We start from the raw sequence: 21,546 nt of genomic DNA on the forward strand, positions 1-21,546 counted from the left end.
AATTGACTTATAGGGCACCATGCACAGCTAGATGTAAAGCATAAGGACAAAATAACGTTCAGTGTTAAGTAGAAACTAGAGCAACTACTTTATACTGGTTATAAAGCATTTGATGTGATAATTGATTAAGAAGGAAGCTGAGTAATAGCAAACACAGATTCAAAATAGCGAACAGAGATAATAAGAAATGTTGAAAAATCTGCCTGCGTGATAATGAACCTGAAATGGGAATGATGGTGTTTTATCTGTGACAAAAAGGCTCTGTTTGTAACAGAAAGTAGTGCTGAAACCGTGATGTGGTGCCCACCAGCGACGTCTTACGGGTCCTGCCAAGGTGGCATTATTTTGATGATGAAAATAACACTTTTTCCATTATATATCGAAGAAGATGGGTTCGGAACTGCGGTTTGCATGTGGTGCATGTGTCCAGGTAAGGCGTCCCACTAGTATATAGCGAAGAAGGACCGGCACTCACTTTCTTGACGATATGAAGAGACTTTTATTCAAAGCATAATAGCATCATCAGTGACTAGTTTTGGCTCAAGCCTGCAATACTCCATTAGTGAGCAAGACAAGATTTAAATACATACACTCTGCCCAGTGATGTCATCATGTTACTATGAGGTAGTCACTGATGATGCTATTATGCTTTGAATAAAAGTCTCTTCATATCGTCAAGAAAGTGAGGGCAGGTCCTTCTTCACTATATATTTTTCCATTAAATGTGACAAAATATAAAATGAAGTCTCCTGAAAAGCGTCCAACGCAGATGTGAACAGGACCATATTCTGTCAAATGGAACTGGTCTGTGTTTTCGGATTTTCCTATATTTTAAAGAAGCAGAGTAGACAATGTCATATATACTATATTTTACTTAAAAACTGACAATACCTCACTGTTGACTTTTTGCTTTTACTTTTTTTGTTCTGCTAGACAGTGTCTATTTGTGACATGACTATTGACTGACAGTGCACTTTTCCTCATTTTACTGGCTTTGGTCTGCTTCGGGAGGCTTTCTGTATTACTCAAAACGGAAATTTGCCTCTCAGGTCTAATATTGCCAGCACAAAGCATCTTGGAGTCAGTAAATAACATGTCTTTTGTTTGATGACAGTTTGTTACTGTTTTTTTCTTACATTTCACATCATGAGTTTGTTTCGGTGCAGATGGGAGAATCTCTCCTGTTCCAGAAACTTTTGAGCAGCTTTTTTGCAAACACATTGCGCCACAGAGTTCACGGTGGGTATATTTTTTGCGAGAATTTTTATCCTGTCCATTGTTTGTTTTGGGAACACTATCTGAACCAGATAAAAGTTTGGTAGGCAATGGACTTTGCCAAGGTTTACATTTTCCTGGAGATTTTCCATTACGGCATGTTGCAGGAACTGTCTGAGGTCTAGACTTTTTTGCCTTTTCAGATTGCACAGTTTGCATTTGAAGCCATTCTAACTGGAGAAGACGGTCAACATATCTCTCTAGGGGGGCTGATGCTGTCGACTGTAAAGTATTTTTGCCTTCTTTATTGAGAAACATGGAGACCTGGTGAAGGTTCCAGGAGTTGTAAGGTGGAGGCAGAAAATCTGGAAACTCATAATCTTCGCACCCATGTTTCACATGCTGACTGAAATAACCAGGATTGATCTCTTCGGCTCGTAGATTCAGCTTAGGAGGTGTCAGTGGTGAAGGTGGGATAGGAACTCTTTCAGAATCTGAAAGGTCACTGGCACTGTCCTCATCTTCTGTTGAGAGCCGGACTGACTCAAAGCCCATGAATAGTTTTTCCAGAGACTGCCTTCTATATTGAGAGCTGGTCGTATTGTCAATGGATGACATATTACTTAGAGCCCAAACTGCCTCATGCCGCTCCGTACATTTAACTGGTTCTAGCATTCTGCTGTCTGACGTGCTGGAATAATGCTGTAATCTGTTTTTTGGAGAAAGGGTGTCATTTGTAAGCTGGTTTCCATAACAACATTCATTTAACGACTCCTTTTTCATTTCTTGAGCTTTACATTTTTCATGAGAAGCAAAACCAGCACTGGATAAAAATAAAACAAGTACTTTATATTAATGTGGACATTTATAAATGTGCTGACATTATGAGGGCATTTATTATCCTGAAATACGCCTATATTAGGCGGTTAGTTGCGCTGCAATCTGCAACTTTTCCTCGCTAACGCCAGGTCTTAAAAAAGTGGACAATGAGCGGGGATGACACAGGAAAACTATTGGGCGCAATCCTTTATACTCGATAATTGCCCCAATTCTCAGCCTGTGTATAGAGGCTCTTATTGGAAGATTTAAAGTATATGTTTACTTATAAAAACATTTTATAGTACATATATAATGCACATACAGTAAAATGACTGCAGTAACAGTGAGTAAATATAATGTCGTTTTGAGTTTAGGACGTAGTTTAGATTGCTGTAATCTGAGTTTAGATTATTACTATGCATAATGTAAAAAACGACACTGTGCAATCATTGAGGAAATCGTTTAGAGCTGAAATCTCCCAGAGGGATGCTGTGAATTTTCATGTTAGGCCTTTTACTAGTCAATGTGTGTGTATACTGTAGGTAAATGCAGTCTAATAAAAAAGTAAACAGTTTTGGTTCCAGTTGCAATATACATAGTTAATGTGCCCAGCAGGGTCCACACAATAGCACAGACAATTGATTTCACAACATTATCCCTTTAAGCTGTAATGATGGCATTGTTCCTCCAATTACAGGTATATAAAGTAGTGAAACTAATTGCTTTATGCTCTTTCGTTCATGAATATAATATGAAAGTAATGAATTCTTTACTGCAGTTCGCACAAGCGAGGGAGTAATATGACATGAGCCATCGGTAAAGGATCCTCTGCAAAAACACATACATTACCAGCCGCTGGCGATTATCCAAATAAGATTTTGAGGGGAATTTATTAAAACCAGAATTTCATTTGGTGGTTTTAGTCTAACTGCGTCGTGGTAACATGCAAGAAGCACAGGCCTCAGTCTGCTCCATGGTTGAGGGAATGTATGGAACAGGCTGCATTGACAGGGAACTGTCCGCTCCAGACACCCGGCTGCACTTACGGGGAACATCAATCGCGCTGAACCCTGTCATTAAACGCCTCAGATGCCGCTATCAACACCAATCGCAGCATCTGTGAGGCAAGGCAGAGCAGAATCTGCTTTTCGATCGAGGCCCCTGTAGAGAAATTGCGGGGTGTCCAAAGGTTACCATGGCAGCCTGAACGCCTCTAAAGTTTCCCAAGCTGCCATGGTAAGCTCCCTGAGATGCTGTGCACCAAGCACAGCTCAGCAGGGAGCATGTCAAAATCCTATTCACCCTAATAGATCTCTATTAGGTAGAATAGGACAAGGGATCAAAAGGTCCCAGATTCTAGCCCCCTAAGTTAAAAAAAAGTTTAAAAAAGAATTTCAAATATTAAAAGTTTAAACCACTCCCCTTTCCCAATTTTACAAATACAAATATATTAAAAATAAAAAAATAAACATATCAGGTATTGCTGCATCCAAAAATGTCGGAACTATTAAAATATTTAAAAAGAATTCCTGTGTAGTGAACGCTGTAACGGAAAAAAAATAAAAACCACATTTTAGTCACCTCCCCCAAAATTTTATAACAGTGATCATAAAAGTCGTACATACCACAAAAATGGCACAAATAAAAACTACAGTTTGTTCCATAAAAAAACAAGTCCTCATACAGTTCTGTGGACGTAATAAAAAAAATAAAAATATGGCGATGCAAAGAATTTTTTTTATTTTTTCTGATTTTTCTTTTTAATAAGTAAAACAAAAAATATCACCGTATTTGTATTGAGCCGCAGAATAAGGTCATCATCTCATTTTTAGCGCACAGTGAATGCCATGAGTGATGTAAAAACCCCAAAAACCTTGGTGAAATTGTGTGGGGTTTTTTCAGGATAACCCCACAAGAATTTTTCTCCCATTTTCCAATAACAGACATGGTAAATTAAATGGTGTCCTGAAAATATACAACTTAATCGGCCCGGTACTTTAAGGAGTTGTCTCACTTCAGCAAATAGCATTTATGTAGAGGAAGTTGTGTGCAAACGACCATCACTGATGGATTGCAGGGTGGTCGTAACCATGGAAATGAGCACTGCATAATGTGATGGAAAAATGAATCCAGCAAAGAAAGCAATATGGACAATCAAAATACATTAGTAAGTGGCTTGTATTAACTTTCTCTACATAATAAATGCTATTTGCTGGAGTGAGACAACCCCTTTAAGTGGTTATTAAATCTGTTGCATCCTTGCCTGTCTGTATGCCAGAAAAGCTAATCTATGAGCTTGCACTATAATTTATAGCAGCTTCTCAGGTTAATTATATTAAATCTGTTGGATTGTGTGAGGCTATGCCGCTCCTGTTAAGTCCCATCCACTGTTTCCAAAAGGCATGTGGAAGTGTAAAACTGGAAATAGTTGAACATTTTTGAGAAAAACAGGTGTTTACCATTTCCAGACCAGGCCATTTACCCCCCTCCTGACCAGCCTAATTTTGCAAATCTGACATGTGTCACTTTATGTGGTAATAACTTTGGAACGCTTTTACTTATCCAAGCCATTCATAGACTGTTTTCTAGTGACACATTGTACTTCATATTAATGGTAAATTTGAGTCAATATGTTTTATCTTAATTTATAAGTTTACTTAAATTTTAAAAAATTCACTGCTTTCTAAATTTGAATCTCTCTGCTTTTAAGGGCTCATGCACACGACCATTGCCCGGCCGTGGCCGTATTGCGGCCCGCCCACAGCGGGTCCGCAATACACAGGCACCGGCCGTATGCACCCTTCATCACGGATGCAGACCCATTCACATGAATGGGTCCACAATCCAGGAGATGCGGTGCGGAACAGAAGCACGGATCGGAAGCACTACGGACTGCTTCCGTGGTGTTTCTGTTTGTGCCTACGAACCGCAAATTGCGGTCCCCAATGTACAGAACGGCCGCACAACGGCGGCCGTATGCATGAGCCCTAAGATAGTGATGCCTCATAAAATATTCATTAACATTCCCCATATGTCTACTTTATGTTGGCATCATTTCGGTAATGTAATTTTATTATTTTAGGACATTAGAAGGTTTAGAATTTTAGAAGTAATTTTTGAAATTTTTTGAAAAATTTCCAAAGTCAACTTTTTTAAGGACCAGTTCAGTTCTGAAGTCACTTTGTGGGGCTTACATAATAGAACCAACCCATAAATGACCCCATTTTAGAAACGACACCCTCAAACTATTCAAAACTGGTTTTAGAAATGTTGTTAACCCTTTAGGTATTAATTCACAGCCTGGTAGAACGTTAAAAAAATATATATATATTTTAATAAAGACCAATATTTAAAACGGGCTTATACACCCTTTTTGGTATTCAACAGGCAAACAGGGAACCAAGTGTGTAAAGAGGGGCTTTATCTATGTGCCATCTACACACCTGGATACCTGAAATGAAACACCTGTGGTGTGTAGGTTTTATAATTGGCTTACTATTGTTTCAGCCAGTATCACACCCAGGCATTATATTGTAGCCACCAGGGCAACTGTTTTGGACTGGACCATACACTCCCCAATACTCACAACCCAGTAAAAAATACTGAGCACCTGTATGGTGCACCTGGGAGGGAGCCCTATATAGCACTAGTCAACCAGTATATTGCAGCGAGACATTCAAGCTGCATACTGCCCTGCCTTCTGTATAACTACTATTAATAGGTAGCAGTTGCTCGACGCGTTTCTGCATGGGAAACTATCACCCCGCTTCCTCAGGAGCGATGTGGGCAAGTGAGTGGCGCAGGTTGCTGCAGAAGAACCCCACTGTTGCGTGTGGCCGCCAGAACGCCAGGTTGATATCATATAAGCCCCTCCCCCCGGGGGGGCATGTGTGCCGGTACACTCGGCCAATCAGGAATGTGTGTGTGTTCAACTGACACGCCCCCAAGCAGGCCGAGTGACAAAGCAAGGCATTACAGCCCGGGAGGCAAGAGCAGGTGTGCTATACAGGTAAAGGGGGAACCGATGCTATCAAATCCAGTATATTATATATCACTACTGGTAATAGGGAAAACGCAAAGAGGAATATAGTGTGCAGGCAGTATGAGAAATAGAACGGCAAAACACTATAAAGGCACCAGATATGACAATACTGGCCATGGACACAGTTATTACTAGAACTAGAACAGAGGGAGGGGAAACATTTCATAAACTCCACTCCAGTATGGTCAGAAACAATCCTATATTCCGGTGTATATTAAATATAGATTGTAAACAACTATATAGACAGAATAAAAAGGTGAGACAAGTAATAATAATAATTTCTTGAGGGCAAACGGATGCCCGCTGTCCCAATGTAAAAGACTATTGGTTGCCATATTCCACATTCCATAGGAATTTAAAAATTTCACTTTTTTTGCAGATTTTCAATTGTAATTATTTTTTTCCTGGAACACATCAAGGGTTAACAACAAAACAAACCTCAATATTTATTAACCTGATTTTGCAGAAACACCCCATATGTGGTCATATACCGCTGTTTGGGCACACGAAGGCAAGGAGCTGCATATGGTTTTTGGAGGGAATATTTTGCTGGAATGGTCTTTGGGCACCATGTTGCATTTGAACAGACCCTGAGGTTCCCCCACAGTCAAAACCCCTAAAAAGTGACCACATTTTGTAAACTACAGCACCCAAGGAATTTTTAAGGGGTGTAGCAAGCACTTCACTCAACAGGTGTTTCATAGAATTTTTAAAGGATAACTGTCACATTTAGACCCTAATTTCAATTTTCATATATGTTGTTACTAATAACATGATATTCCAGAATTAGTTACTATTAGACTGACTTACCCCATATTTAATAAGATTCAGCCCTTAGCAACCAGTCTGCATAAAACTGCAATTTCACTATTCAGTTAAGATGGCCACCACTGCCCTCACCCTGAGGCTAATCCCGCCTGCCCTCACTACCCACAATGCATTGAGCTCCTCACATGCACTAGCCAGTAACAATAGCCCCCAAAAGTGTCAGTAACCAGAGCTCTCCCCCCCTAAAGGGTTAATCTAGTGCAGCACAAAGGGGTCCTCTTACCACATGTTGCTTTCATTTATACACTGAGCAGATGGCAGATCTCCCTTCCCTGGTCTGCGCTGCTCCAACTCTGCATTCTCCAGCTCTGCTGAGTGAGGGAGCGTCTGCCAAGCGCAGGGACAGGGAGAAGTGCAGACAGCCCAGGCACTGTTATCAGCTGCTGGGGAGGACCTGGCTTTAATAATTTACTTACAGTCCCTGGCTGTCAGTAATGTGAGCCTGCATCTGCGTGCTTCGTCTATCAACAGATAGACAGACCATGCATAGCAACCCTATTTTAAGCACAGGTAAAAATAGGCAGTACAGGGAACAAAAATGTGGAATTAAGGGGTAATTGAATACACAGTGAAAAGTTGAAATAGGGCCACCAAGGTGATATTAATCACCACAATCCAATACTCAAAAAATAATAATATATAAATACGACAGTTATCCTTTAATACTTGGGTGTGAAAATGAAAAATTGAATTTTTTTATTTTACAAAAATATGGTGCTTTAGGCCCAAACTTTATTTTTCACAAAAGATAACAGGAAAATATCCCCCCACAATTTGCTACCCACTTTCTCCTGAATACAGTACCACCCCAACTGTGGTCTTCAACTGGTATTTGAGGATAGGCCAGGGCAGTGTCGGACTGGGGTGCCTAGGGCCCACCAGTAAAATTTATTTTGGGGGCCCACCGTATGGATACATTCAAATATTACCTGCTCACACATCAGCAAGATGCTACCAGATGATTGACTATGGGGGGCCATGCAGCAACTTTGAGAAGGTAGGTCCTGGGGAGAAGAGGATACCGGCTAGCTTTCCTCTATAACTAGAAGTCATCTCAGCTCTGATCGTGTCTATAATAATAAACTGAGTAGTGTCTTTAATAAACTATCACATTTTTTATATGAACATAGGCTGGTTGAGGTGCTGTACATTGAATATATGTCTGTAGTGCAGTAAGTCAACTGTGTCATGTGCCACTTGTGCAGGGGGTGGGAGACTAGGGGCCCACCTTGCTCAGGGGCCCACCGGGGGATTCACCTGTACCCCTGTGGGCCAGTCCGAGCCTGGGCCAGGGCTCAGAAGGGAGGGAGCGGCATCTGAATTTTCTAACATGGAATTTTCTGTCAGGGTTTTTAAGAGCGATAACTTTTTTATTTTTTGTTGAATGAGCAGCGTGAGGGCTTATTTTGTGCAGGACAAGCTGTCGTTTTTATTGGCACCATTTTAGAGTACAATTGGCTTTCTGGTTGCTTTTTATCTCATTTTTTAGGAGGTGAAGTCACAAAAAAACTGGTGTCATTTTTCAATTTTTTTTTATTTTTTATACCGTTTACTTGATGGGGTAGATCATGTGATATTTTTATAGATCCAGTCATTACGGATGCAACGTCTATTTTATTTTTTTATTTTTTATGTTTTACACAATAAGAGCATTTTTAGAAAAAAAATCATGTTTTTGTGTTGCAATTTTCTTAGAGCCATATTTCTTTATTTTTCTGGATATTATCTTGTGTGGGGGCTCATTTTTTACAGGATGAGGTGAAGTTTTTATTGCTACCATTTTGGGGTACATACGACTTTTTGATTGATTAACATTATGTTTTTTGGGAGGTGAGCTAACAAAAAAATCTTTTTGGGCGTAATGATTATTTTTATTTTAGATTATATGATATTATTATAGAGCTGGTCATTGCGGATGCGGTGATACCAAATATGTCTATTTTTTTTTTAACATGTTTTAAATAACGGATTACACCCCCGTATCCTAAGGGAATTAACCTTATTTCTGGCAAATGGAGATGAAATTTCAGAATTTCTATTTCTGGTAACCTTGCCTCAGAAAAATTTAATATAGATAAACCAAAAATCATATGTACCCTAAGAATAGTCCCAACCAAACTGCCACCTTATCCCGTAGTTTCCAAAATGGGGTCACTTTTATGGAGTTTCTATTCTAGGGGTGCATCAGGGGGGCTTCAAACGGGACATGGTGTAAATAAACCAGTCCAGCAAAATCTGTCTTCCAAAAACCACACGGCACACCTTTCCCTCTACACCCTACTGTGTGCCAGTACAGTAGTTTAAGGCAACATATGGGGTGTTTATGCAAACTACAGAATCGGGGCAATAAATATAGGATTTTGTTTGGCTGTTAACCCTTGATTTCTTACTGGAAAAAATGGATTAAAATGAAATTTGAGAATTAAATTTTTTTGGCAAATTTTCCATCTCTATTTGCCAATAACTCTTGTGCAACACCTAAAGGGTTAACAAAGTTTGTAAAATCAGTTTTGAATACATTGAGGGGTGTAGTTTCTTAGATGGGGTCACTTTTATGGAGTTTCTACTCTAGGGGTGCATCATGGGGGCTTCAAATGGGACATGGTGTAAATAAACCAGTCCAGCAAAATCTGCCTTCCAAAAACCATACGGCGCACCTGTCCCTCTACGCCCTACTGTGTGCCCATACAGTAGTTTACGGCCACATATGGGGTGTTTCTGCAAACTACAGAATCAGGGCAATAAATATAGCATTTTGTTTGGCTGTTAACCCTTGCTTTGTTACTGGAAAAAATGGATTAAAATGGAAAATTTGCCCAAAAATTTTAATTCTCAAATTTCATCTCCATTTGCCAATAACTCTTGTGCAACACCTAAAGGGTTAACAAAGTTTGTAAAATCAGTTTTGAATACCTTGAGGGGTGTAGTTTCTTAGATGGTGTCACTTTTATGGAGTTTCTACTCTAGGGGTGCATCAGGGGGGCTTCAAATGGGACATGGTGTAAATAAACCAGTCCAGAAAAATCTGCCTTCCAAAAACAATACGGCGCACCTTTCCCTCTACGCCCTACTGTGTGCCCATACAGTAGTTTACGGCCACATATGGGGTGTTTCTGCAAACTACAGAATCAGGGCAATAAATATAGCATTTTGTTTGGCTGTTAACCCTTGCTTTGTTACTGGAAAAAATGGATTAAAATGGAAAATTTGCCCAAAAATTTTAATTCTCAAATTTCATCTCCATTTGCCAATAACTCTTGTGCAACACCTAAAGGGTTAACAAAGTTTGTAAAATCAGTTTTGAATACCTTGAGGGGTGTAGTTTCTTAGATGGTGTCACTTTTATGGAGTTTCTACTCTAGGGGTGCATCAGGGAGGATTCAAATGGGACATGGTGTAAATAAACCAGTCCAGCAAAATCTGCCTTCCAAAAACCATACGGCATTCCTTTCCCTCTACGCCCTACTGTGTGCCCGTACAGTAGTTTATGACCAAATATGGAGTGTTTCTGCAAACTACAGAATCGGGGCAATAAATATAGCATTTTGTTAAGCTGTTAACCCTTGCTTTGTTACTGGAAAAAATGGATAAAAATTGAAAATTTGCCCAAAAATTTAAATTATGAAATTTTATCTCCATTTTCCAATGGGGTCATTTTTGGGTGGTTTCTATTATGTAACCCTCACAAAGTGACTTCAGACCTAAACTGGTCCCTAAAAATTGGGTTTTTGAAAATTTCTGAAAAATTTCAAGATTTGCTTCTAAACTTCTAAGCCTTGTAACGTCCCCAAAAACTAAAATGTCATTCCCAAAACGATCCAAACATGAAGTAGACATATGGGGAATGTAAAGTAATAACTATTTTTGGAGGTATTACTATGTATTATAGAAGTAGAGAAATTGAAACTTGGAAATTTGCAATTTTTTCCAAAACTTTGGTAGAATTGGTATTTTTTTAATAAATAAAAATAAATTTTTTTACTCTATTTTACCAATGTCGTGAAGTACAATATGTGAAGAAAAAACAATCTCAAAATGGCCTGGATAAGTCAAAGCGTTTTAAAGTTATCACCACTTAAAGTGACACTGGTCAGATTTGCAAAAAATGGCCTGGTCCTTAAGGTGAAATATGGCTGTGTCCTTAAAGAGGACCTTTCACCGATCCTGACATTGTGAACTAAGTATCATGACAGGATTTTTTCTCCCAGGCTGTGAGCTCTGCGCTGCGATTGGCCAGCGCTACAGCCTAGGAGAAGGAGACGCCCGCAGAACAAGGGCAGACTCCGCCTACTATAACCAAGTCCCCGAACATACCGGAGGACATAACGGGAGAACGGAGCGGCGCCCAGGGATAATAGTAAGTGCAGTGAGATCCCTGGGCGCCGCTGTATATGTCATGATACTTAGTTCACAATGTCAGGATCGGTGAAAGGTCCTCTTTAAGGAGTTAAACAAGGGTTTTGGCTGCACATTAAAAATGTGAAAACCACTGTGTAGTATCTTAATTTTTATATTCATATACTTTGAAATTACAGGCCCAAATCCTAAGGCTGCAATATGAGATTCTGCTGACATATGTCGCTTATGCATGACAACACTGGACTCAACAAAAGTCAAAAGGTGAAACCTATCCTATTATGACCTCAAGTCTATCAGAATTAAAATGTTGCTAGTACAAAAACTATATATTTTTTTTCTTGCAAAGAAGCTGCTTAAGAGTTTAATGGGATAGCTTTAAAAGTATTTTCTAGGATTTTTATATCCTAGGAGAATTTCCAGCACCAGTAATAAGAGTCAGAACTACATAGGTCTGTCCACTATATAGAGGATCAAGCTAGTAATTGCACTGTTGCTTACATTCAGGGCTCATGCACACAAACGTATTTTCTCTCCCTGTCCATTCCGTTTTTTTTGCGGACCGTATGCGAAACCATTCATTTTAATGGGCCCACAAAAAAAACTGAAATTAGGCTCCATTCACACATCTGTATATTTGTGGAATTGCGGAACGGATGCGGAGAGCACACTATGTGCTCTCCGCATCTGTATTTCCGGAACGCTTTCCCGATCTTCCGGAAAAAAAAAGAAAATGTCCTATTCTTGTCCGCAATTGCAATATGGGCGTGCCGGCCGGGTGTATTGCGAATCCACAATGCACTACGGACGTCTGAATGGACTCTTACTCAGTGTGCATTCCGTTTCCGTATTTCAGTTCCGCAAAAAAATAGAACCTGTCATATTATTGTCCGCATTACTGAAAAGGATAGGACTGTTCTATTAGGGGCCAGCTGTTCCGTTCCGCAAAATATGGAATGCACACGGACTCAATCTGTATTTTTTGCAGATCCGTTTTTTGCGGGCCGCAAAATACATACGGTCGTGTGCATGAGCCCTCACTTCAATGGGAGCCGCACTGAAGTAGCCAAGTCTGACCACGATGGAAAAGACAGAGCTGTGTAGTTCCAGCACCAGAACTATTTGGAACAGCTGATCAGCAGGGGTGTAAGGTGTCAGTCCCATGCCGATCAGATATTGATGGTAAATCCTGAGGAAAGGCTATCAATATAAAAATCCAGGACAACTTGTTTAAGGCCAGCGTCACACATAGGTTTAACTGGTAGCATAAACAGGCATTTTTTTGCAGTGCCATTTTTTCACCCTTGAGTGCATTTTTCGGACCAATCACATTTTTTTAAATTGCTGCATTATTTCCCTAATTGTCTGGTGTTTTTATCCCATTTGAATGTGCAAGTGTGTTTTGTTTTTTTTTTATGCTGTTTTTGCATGGCTTTTTTAATGTTCCAATACTGCTACAGAGGATGCGACATCATAGGAGTACATGCTATCCTATAAAAAAAATAACAGGGCATAGAAAAAAACCATGAAAAAAACACTTGGAGGTCATTCATCAAACTGTTGCCCATAGTAAACAATTTTTACCTTTCATTTTTGACAGCTCCTTTGGAAAATGAAAGGTGGAATCTGATTGGTTGCTATGGGCAAATAAGCCAGTTCTACTTTACACCAGTTTAATAAATGACACCAACTATATGGGTAAGGTTGTTGCGGGTATCGAAATTTCGATACCCAATCAATACTTTTGTCCCGGTATCGATACGATACCGGGATTTCCATTTTTTCGATACTGGGCTGTGCTTCTGCGCAGTCTAGTATCTCTGAACATGAGCGCTCTGCTGTCAGCGTGCTCATGTTCTCTCAGCAGCACGGAGAGAAGGAAGCAGTCCTCCCTCCCCCCTGTGCTGCTGCTGCCGCCACTGCCACCAATGAGAAGAGAGGGGCGGCGGAGGAGGGCCGGGCGCCACCAATGATACGACTTTTCCTACACAAAGCGGCGCCCAGCAATGTCCCAGCACTTACTATTATTCCTGGGCGCCGCTCCGTTTGCCTGCTGTGCCCCATTACTGTCTCCTCTCCTGCTCCACATGCTGATTACTATCGGAGCGATGGGGAGGAGACATCAGCGTCACTAGTGGGCGTTCCTTCTTCCTGCGCTGTGATTCGACAGCGCTACAGCCAGGGAGAAGGAACGCCCACTAGTGAAGCTGATGTCTCCTCCCCATCGCTCGGATAGTAATCAGCATATGGAGCAGGAGAGGAGACAGTAATGGGGCACTGCGGGTGAACTGAGCGACGCCCAGGAATAATGGTGAGTGCTGGGACATCGCTGGGCGCTGCTCTGTGTAGGAAAAGTACTATCATTGGTGGCGCAGTGCGCCCGCCCCTCCTCCGCCCCTCTCTTCTCATTGGTGGCAGCGGCAGCACAGGGGGAGGGAGCACAGCTTCTTTCTCCCCATGCTGCTGAGAGAACATGAGCGCGCTGACAGCAGCGCGCTCATGTTCAGAGATACTAGACTGCGCAGAAGCACAGCCCAGTATCGATACGATACCGGGACAAAAGTATTGATTGGGTATCGAAATTTCGATACCCGCAACAACCCTAATCAGACCACACTGCTCTCATATGCACCACGGCCCCGTCAAACAGCTGATCTGCAGGAGTTGACCCCACTGATGTCTCCTCCCCATTACTCCGATAGTAATCAGCATATGGAGCAGGAGAGGAGACAGTAATGGGGCACAACAGGCGAACGGAGCGGTGCCCAGGAATAATAGTAAGTGCTGGGACATCGCTGGGCGCCGCTCTGTGTAGCCTAATACTTAGTCTGAACCCAGGAAAAGTAGACTTTAACCCATAATACAGGAGGCGGGTGCCGGCAGCAGAATCGCATAGCCGGCACCCTGCCCCTGACAGGGAGTTGCGATCAGCAGCAGTTAACCCCTCAGGTGCGGCACCTGAGGGGTTAACTGCCGCTTATCTGCCAGTACTCGCCTCCTGTATTAAGGGGTAATTATCATTGGTGGTGCAGTGCGCCCCCCCCCAACCCCCCACCCCATTAAAATCTTTGGTGGTGCATTGTGCCCCTTCCCCCTCAACCCCCCATCCCATTAAAATCATTGGTGGCACAGTGCGCCGGCCCCTCTCAACCCCCCAGTATTAAAATCATTGGTGGCAGTGGCCACAGGGTCCTCTCCCCTCCCCCTCATTGGTGGTGCAGTGGCAGCTTCTGATCGGAGCCCCAGCTGTGTAAGCCTGGGTCTCCGATCGGTTACCATGGCAGCCAGGATGCTCCTGAAGCCCTGGCTGCCATGGTAACATCCCTGATGCGGTGTGCACAGAGCACAGAGCAGCAGGGACAGTGTGAGGTCCTATTCACTCTGATAGAGCTCTATTAGGGTGAATAGGACAAGGGATGAAAAGATCCGAGGTTCTGGCCCCTAAGGGGGGAAATAGTTATTAAATAAAAAGTGTAAAAAAAAAAAGGAAAAAACCCCACCACCAAAATATTAAGTATGAATCACCCCCTTTTCCCAATTTCACATATAAAATGTATAAATAATAAACATATTACATATTGCCACGTCAGAAAAGTCTAAACTATTAAAATATTTTAAAAAATCTATGCGGTGAACACCGGAACAGAAAAAATAAATAAAAACTGCGCGATTCGCCATTTTTTAAAATGCGGAATGCACGTGGCTTTTTTGGTTTATTTTTTTCGCGTGGTATCGAATGGTATCGAGTATCGCAATACTTTTTCATGGTATCGAAACCGAATCAAAAATATGGTATCGCAACAACTCTATATATGGGCAAAATGCCTAAAAAAATGCTACAAAAAAGCGTATAATGTGAAAGTTTTTTCTTTAAATAGTGATGTTTTGTTAATTACCGTAGGTGTCATTTTGAGGGGCAAAATGCCGTAAAAAAATTTACCGGTAGTTCACACAGTTGTTTAAAAAACAAATAAAAAAAAACATAAAAACTGCAGCCATATGGAGAAAAACGCCAGAACAAACAAGCATGTAGAAGCCCTAAGAGTGGAAGTAAACTATTGTGAGAGTAAACAGAGTCCAATGTGTTTCTAGGAGACTAAAACTACTCAAAAAAGTAGACAACTACCTTTCATGAATGGTTGTAGGTCTGCTGACTTTTTTCATAGCATTTATTATTTTATTTCAAATATTCAATTCCTCTGGGGAAAAAAAAAAAGAGATATCAGAAATCAGGACAATCTGTGATGTAGCAAGCAATAATGTTCTTTCATCTTTATTAAAAGAAATAAGACTAATATACAAAAGCCCCAAACAGAGGAGAGAAAGGTGAAAGAGGAACAGTGAGCATTTGGCATATGCATCAGGACTTTATAAGACATTATACCTTATGTAGTCTGGTGAAAGGCTGGTATAAGTCAGTATATCTTATGTAGTCTGGTGAAAGGCTGGTATAAGTCAGTGTACCTTATGGAGTCTGGTGAAAAGCTGGTATAAGTCATTATATCTTATGTAGTCTGGTGAAAGGCTGGTATAAGTAATTGTACCTTATGTAGGCTGGTATAAGTCAGTATATCTTATGTAGTCTGGTAATAGGCTGGCATAAGTCATTATACCTTATGTAGTCTGGTGAAAGGCTGGTATAAGTCATTATACCTTATGTAGTCTGGTGAAAGGCTGGTATAAGTCATTATACCTTATGTAGTCTGGTGAAAGGCTGGTATAAGTCATTATACCTTATGTAGTCTGGTGATAGGCTGGTATAAGTCATTATACCTTATGTAGTCTGGTGATAGGCTGGTATAAGTCATTATACCTGATAGGCTGGTATAAGTTATTATACCTTATGTAGTCTGGTGAAAGGCTGGTATAAGTCATTATACCTTATGTAGTCTGGTGAAAGGCTGGTATAAGTCATTATACCTTATGTAGTCTGGTGAAAGGCTGGTATAAGTCAGTGTACCTTATGTAGTCTGGTGAAAGGCTGGTATAAGTCATTATACCTTATGTAGTCTGGTGAAAGGCTGGTATAAGTCAGTATATCTTATGTAGTCTGGTGATAGGCTGGTATAAGTCAGTATATCTTATGTAGTCTGGTGAAAGGCTGGTATAAGTCATTATACCTTATGTAGTCTGGTGAAAGGCTGGTATAAGTCAGTGTACCTTATGAAGTCTGGTGAAAGGCTGGTATAAGTCATTATACCTTATGAATTCTGGTATAAGTCAGTGTACCTTATGTAGTCTGGTGAAAGGCTGGTATAAGTCAGTGTACCTTATGTAGTCTGGTGAAAGGCTGGTATAAGTCAGTGTACCTTATGTAGTCTGGTGAAAGGCTGGTATAAGTCAGTGTACCTTTTTGAACTGATCACTAAAGAGTAGTCAAAGATTTTATCTCCATGAAAGTTTAAGGAGTATAACAGTAAGTCTATACAGTAACATGAGTCAAAGCATTCAATAGGAGGAATACATCATTAAAACCTACCACCATATATATATCCAACAGAAGGTTCAAACGCAACGTGAACATGAGCCCTAAGGCTACGTTCACACAAACCGGCTACGTTCATCTTTTTACCGGCCAGTGAACAGCTGCCATCAAAAAATAGGACATGTCCTATTTTTGGCAATTTTCATGGCCAGACAGACCCCAATAAAAACAATGGGGCCGTTTTTCATGGTCACTTAGACAAGAGTGCACCTGTCTAACGTCCGTTAAAAATGGGTACACTTGTGCAATATAGTCTTTTAGGGGTTTACTACGCAAACTTTGATGTAGATCAGGTAATTGTTGGAGTAAAACTCGTTCTGGTCAAAATTATTCAATGCTTTCCAAGTGCTTTATTTATTTAGGCATACTTATGCATAGCAAAATTTTGTGACGTATTACAACAATTCTGACTTCAGATTTTTAATCCGCACACTCGATTTAGTATAGGACAAATGGTTTTTGCCCAGTAGCAGACGAAAAGTTTTTATTTTTGTTGCGTGGTGTTATGAAGGACCTGCCGAAGGATCTGTGCTCAAGAATGATGAGACCACCACGCAATCATGCTGGGAGCGCAGAATGAGTGCAAGTGGATGAGGTGAGTCATTTTTTTTCTGCTAAAGAATTACAGCTGAGGAGCACTATGGGGGCATTACTACAGCTGAGGCCACTTTACGTGACATTATTACTGCTGGGGGCCACTATGGGGGACATTATTACTGCTGGGGGCCACTATTGGGGACAATGTTACTTCTGGCGGCCACTATGGGGCACATTATTACTGCTGGGGGCCACTATGAGGGACATTATTACTACTGGGGCTCACTTTTACTGGTGGGGGGCCACTATGGGGGACATTATTACTGCTGGGGCCACTATGGGGGACATTATTACTGCTGGGGGTCAGAAAATGGATGCAAAAATGGTAGAAATATGGCCATGAAAAACTGACAGTGTGTCCTATTTTCATGGTCATTTTTGTGAATGTAGTCTAACGGCCCCTTCATATGATCAGGGCAAGGAGTGTTCCTGATAATTGCCTGCTGTGTTGACCCGTATATAGGGGCCTTTACTGAACTATCACCTAATGGTCTGACAGTGGCAGCACTGATTGGCTAGAGTCAGTCTGTGCAGGTACACCCCCAACTGGTTACCTCCCCTCTGTACCCTTACTGAAGGCTAATAGCAATTCATTAATAACTTCTAGTAGAAATAACAGAGGAATAGCACGACATACAGACATGAGAATAGATGCTCCAGAATTGTTATTACATGGGGAATGCATGAAGCTATTAGACTTCTTTCACACTGGCGTTACGCTTGCACACGTGTGCTGCCCGAAGTCCAGCCCGGCCCCATTCACTATAATAGGGACGGGCGGGGGATGCAGCGTCCCCTGCCGGACAAGCCTAACGCTGGTGTGAAAGAAGCCTTAAATCAAGGATGTCAGGAGTGGTGACGGGTCCTCTTTAACTCACCAAAGCTTATATGCAATCATTAAAATACACATTTCATTTAATTCATTTCAGAATGTAACAGTACGGACATCAAATAAATAATTCAGACTTCCATTAATTCCAAATAATTCTCACTACCCAAATCATTTAAATATGTATATCAGATAACAGCTTTCATGAAGAAGACATACGCACGCGCTTCATATGTGCCTTATCAATATTTCATACTGATCACAAGAGAATGCAATCTTCTCACAATGACAACCTGAAATGAGAACTGTAAGAAGGCGCTTTAGTAAAGCAGAAGTAATAAACATACATGCATCTTCATGTTACTTCACCATAGTGCAATTACAGACATCCTTTCTTACGTTACCATGCTTTTCTGCTCTGTTCCTGGTCATACTGTGTCAGTCCTGTAGCCCCCTACTGCAAAACATAAAGCACATGCCCAGCGTGACAGAAGCCGTCCTCCTCACTGCACCCTCCTTACCTGCCTGCCTGTCTCCGTTATCTGCCATCACCCTAGCACTGCTTGGGCAGACTAGATGGGCCAAATGGTTCTTATCTGCCGACACATTCTATGTTTCTATGTGCTGCTGGCCCTGGAGAAATTCTTGCTGTGAGATGAGTAAATAAACCACAACTCCACCCCCAAACCTCAGAGGCACAGGGCTGTCATTACCACAGCAAAGGATTATGGGTAGAGCCTGGCACACTATAGATTAGCACGGATACCTGAGACAACAGATTCTGCTGCTTCTTCAGTGCAGACAGGAGACGCATGTGATGTATGTGCAGCTGCCCATGCTTGTTCACAGTGGCAAGGCGGATGTACGTGATGAAAAGGAATGCCTCAATGTCCGGACTGATACAGAGTTCCTTGATTTTGTCAGGGAATTCATTTAGCACACAGAAAATCGTCTACACGCTGTTCTGCAAAATCTCATTTCTTAACAGCTCCACCACCAAGTGTGCCACACTGGTCTACTATATTATTAACAGCAGGAAGGGCACAGCCACACGATCAGGCTTCTGCATGCAGTTTTGGAATCAAAGACCAGGAGTGAATTCAAGAACGAGGAGACGTCGTATCTGTCCTTTATACTTTCTCTCCTTAGGATTTCTGCTTCCAGAACTGCATGCAGAATCCTGACTGTGTGGCCCAAGGGGAAGGAATGTTCTACTAGAGAGGCCGGGCCAGGACAATATGAAAAGGCACTGATCCAATCACCAGGAAGGACATGCACACAGCTGACACGCAGCAATACTATTCCCTCCCCTATGGCTGCTGCACAGGAAGGAAATGCACGGTAAGGTGTTATAGCTCTGTCATATTCCTGCCTGCACAGCACTGAATACCAGCTGAATCATGTCCTCCAGTGCTGTCTGCCGTCTGGTGGGAGTGTTCATTCATAAGGTCATCTGCCGCTGACAGACTGGGGGTGTGAGCACACAGCTTCTGCTAAACCCGGAATTGGAAAAGGTGCATTTACTCTCCTCCATTCTTGTAGATAAGGGGCTTCTGCGCAGATTGGACTGCCGCTGGGACTAAAGCATCTGCTGCATCCAACTTCTCACAGGGCAGCCAAATAGGATAAAAAGCTACTGGATAAACTCCATTATGTAGACATTCACCATTCGTCATCAGATGACCATGTCTTCCACGCTGCATCCTTCTATAATGCTTCGCAGCCGCAAAGTACAAGCTGAGCTTGGCCTCCCCCGCAGCTTAAGTTCCATTAATAACCTTTACCAAAATGCACAACTGGCTAAAGGATTTGGCAGACCAGCAGTCTGCTTAACCAAAGAGCAGCACAGAGCAGGCCGCCCCCATCGGCCAGAGAAAAAGGTGAGCATCAGCTGCGATCCGGAATTGCGACCTATAATGCGCCGCAGAACAAAGTCCCTGCCTTGTTCTCCAGAGAGAAGAAACACCGGCAAATGTCGGCCTCAGTGCCATAAAGTCAGGTTTGCAGATTCACTTGGTTTGGAATTGGCTGAAGTGAAGGTATTCAACACTGGTGACAACCCAACCATCCCTCTACACGTTCTCTCGCGGTTGTCGATCAACTCAGACTTGTGTTGTAGCCAAGATTTGGAAGTTTCCATTGAATATTTGGAGCCAGACTTCAAACAGCCTGCAGAGTGTGGAGATCTCTCGGAGCGTCTGCAGGAATACTGTGTCTGCTTAGAGCAAGTTACTAGTTCGGAGGAGCTAGGGATTTCTGGCACTATTCGAGTGATGAATCTTGCCTTTGAGAAAATGGTTTCAGTGCGGTATTCATTCACCAACTGGAAAACTCATTTTGAAGTACGGGCAATTTGGCAAAATAGCGATGACACGGCTGTTCCTAACACTGACGTATTTGCCTTTGTTATTCCATTACCACCTTTTCTCCAGCAAATCTGCTCAATGGTACAATTTGCTATAAAGTACCAGGTTGGCAGCAAAGATTACTGGGATAACAACTACGGGAAAAACTATACCTTTATATCAAAAAGCTACAGACTTAAAATACCAAAAGACTGTGAGCAAAGCTGGATCCATTTCATCTGATCGAGTAGCTCTCATGCAGTTACAATCTTTTACTGAAAAAATAACCTGGATACAATAGATTTCCAGTGTGTTCAGGATAAACACCATCTAGAATAAGCCCTGTCACTGGTGATTACTGCTGGACTATGTATTACGTGCTGTGTGTAGCCTGCTGGTGCATGCTGTTAACTATTGTGCTGGAGATATTAGATAAGGACATGAAGAGTAAAGGGGCGGCCATAAGGTCAGGTTTCCTGATGCAGTTTTGGAAGCCAAAATCAGGAGTGGATCATAAAAGGAGAGAAAGTATAAAAGACAGATACGACTTCTCCTCTTTTTTAAATTCACTTCTGGTCTTGGCTTCCAAAACTGCATCCAGAAACCTGACCGTGTGACCCATACCCTAAAGGTTTTACTCAATCATTAATACACAGTGATCCCTCAGGATACAATCTTTTCAACACACAATGGTCTTTTCTGACCCATCGTAAGTTGAAACTAGACTCAACCTACAATGTCTCAGACTCAGAGCCAAGCAATCAAGGCCACTTCTCTGGTAAAAATGCTGGATTAGTTGCTAGTTAGCAGCTATTTCTGACTGTTATATGTAAGGACTTGTTTTATCTGTCTTAGTTATCTGCTTATTTTTCTTAAATCTTCATTTTCCCTTATCTTGGATGACATTTTGGGGGCTTCGGAACCGATTACTGAACTTAAAATAGTTTCGACATACAATGGTCGTCCTGGAACCAATTAATATTGTAACTTGAGGGACCACTGTATAACCAAAGCATAAGATTTATACTTA

General features: G+C 41.6%; 2 protein-coding genes across 6 annotated transcripts; one reads left to right on the plus strand and one right to left on the minus strand.

The window, feature by feature from the left end:
* Positions 1 to 857: 857 nt before the first annotated feature.
* FAM217B (family with sequence similarity 217 member B) lies at positions 858 to 19,154 on the minus strand. Of its 5 annotated transcripts, none has more exons than XM_040435919.1 (3): positions 18,938 to 19,154; positions 15,387 to 15,459; positions 858 to 2,038 (listed from the first exon to the last, which is right to left on the minus strand). In XM_040435919.1, exons 2-3 carry the CDS (start codon positions 15,422 to 15,424, stop codon positions 913 to 915), a joined length of 1,164 nt encoding a protein of 387 aa, XP_040291853.1. In that variant the 5' UTR covers positions 15,425 to 15,459; positions 18,938 to 19,154; the 3' UTR covers positions 858 to 912. The 5 variants fall into 5 exon arrangements, with proteins under 5 accessions (XP_040291853.1, XP_040291854.1, XP_040291852.1 ...); XM_040435920.1 differs by lacking the exon at positions 18,938 to 19,154 and adding an exon at positions 18,693 to 18,817 and having other exon boundaries at positions 15,387 to 15,457; XM_040435918.1 differs by lacking the exon at positions 18,938 to 19,154 and adding an exon at positions 18,576 to 18,817.
* Positions 19,155 to 19,282: 128 nt separating this feature from the next.
* Positions 19,283 to 21,298, plus strand: PPP1R3D (protein phosphatase 1 regulatory subunit 3D). Its single transcript, XM_040435923.1, has one exon. The coding sequence runs from the start codon at positions 19,851 to 19,853 to the stop codon at positions 20,757 to 20,759; it is 909 nt and encodes a 302-aa protein (XP_040291857.1). The 5' UTR covers positions 19,283 to 19,850; the 3' UTR covers positions 20,760 to 21,298.
* Positions 21,299 to 21,546: the final 248 nt, after the last annotated feature.

Source organism: Bufo bufo, chromosome 6, assembly GCF_905171765.1.
Source record: "Bufo bufo chromosome 6, aBufBuf1.1, whole genome shotgun sequence".
Lineage (NCBI taxonomy): Eukaryota > Metazoa > Chordata > Amphibia > Anura > Bufonidae > Bufo > Bufo bufo.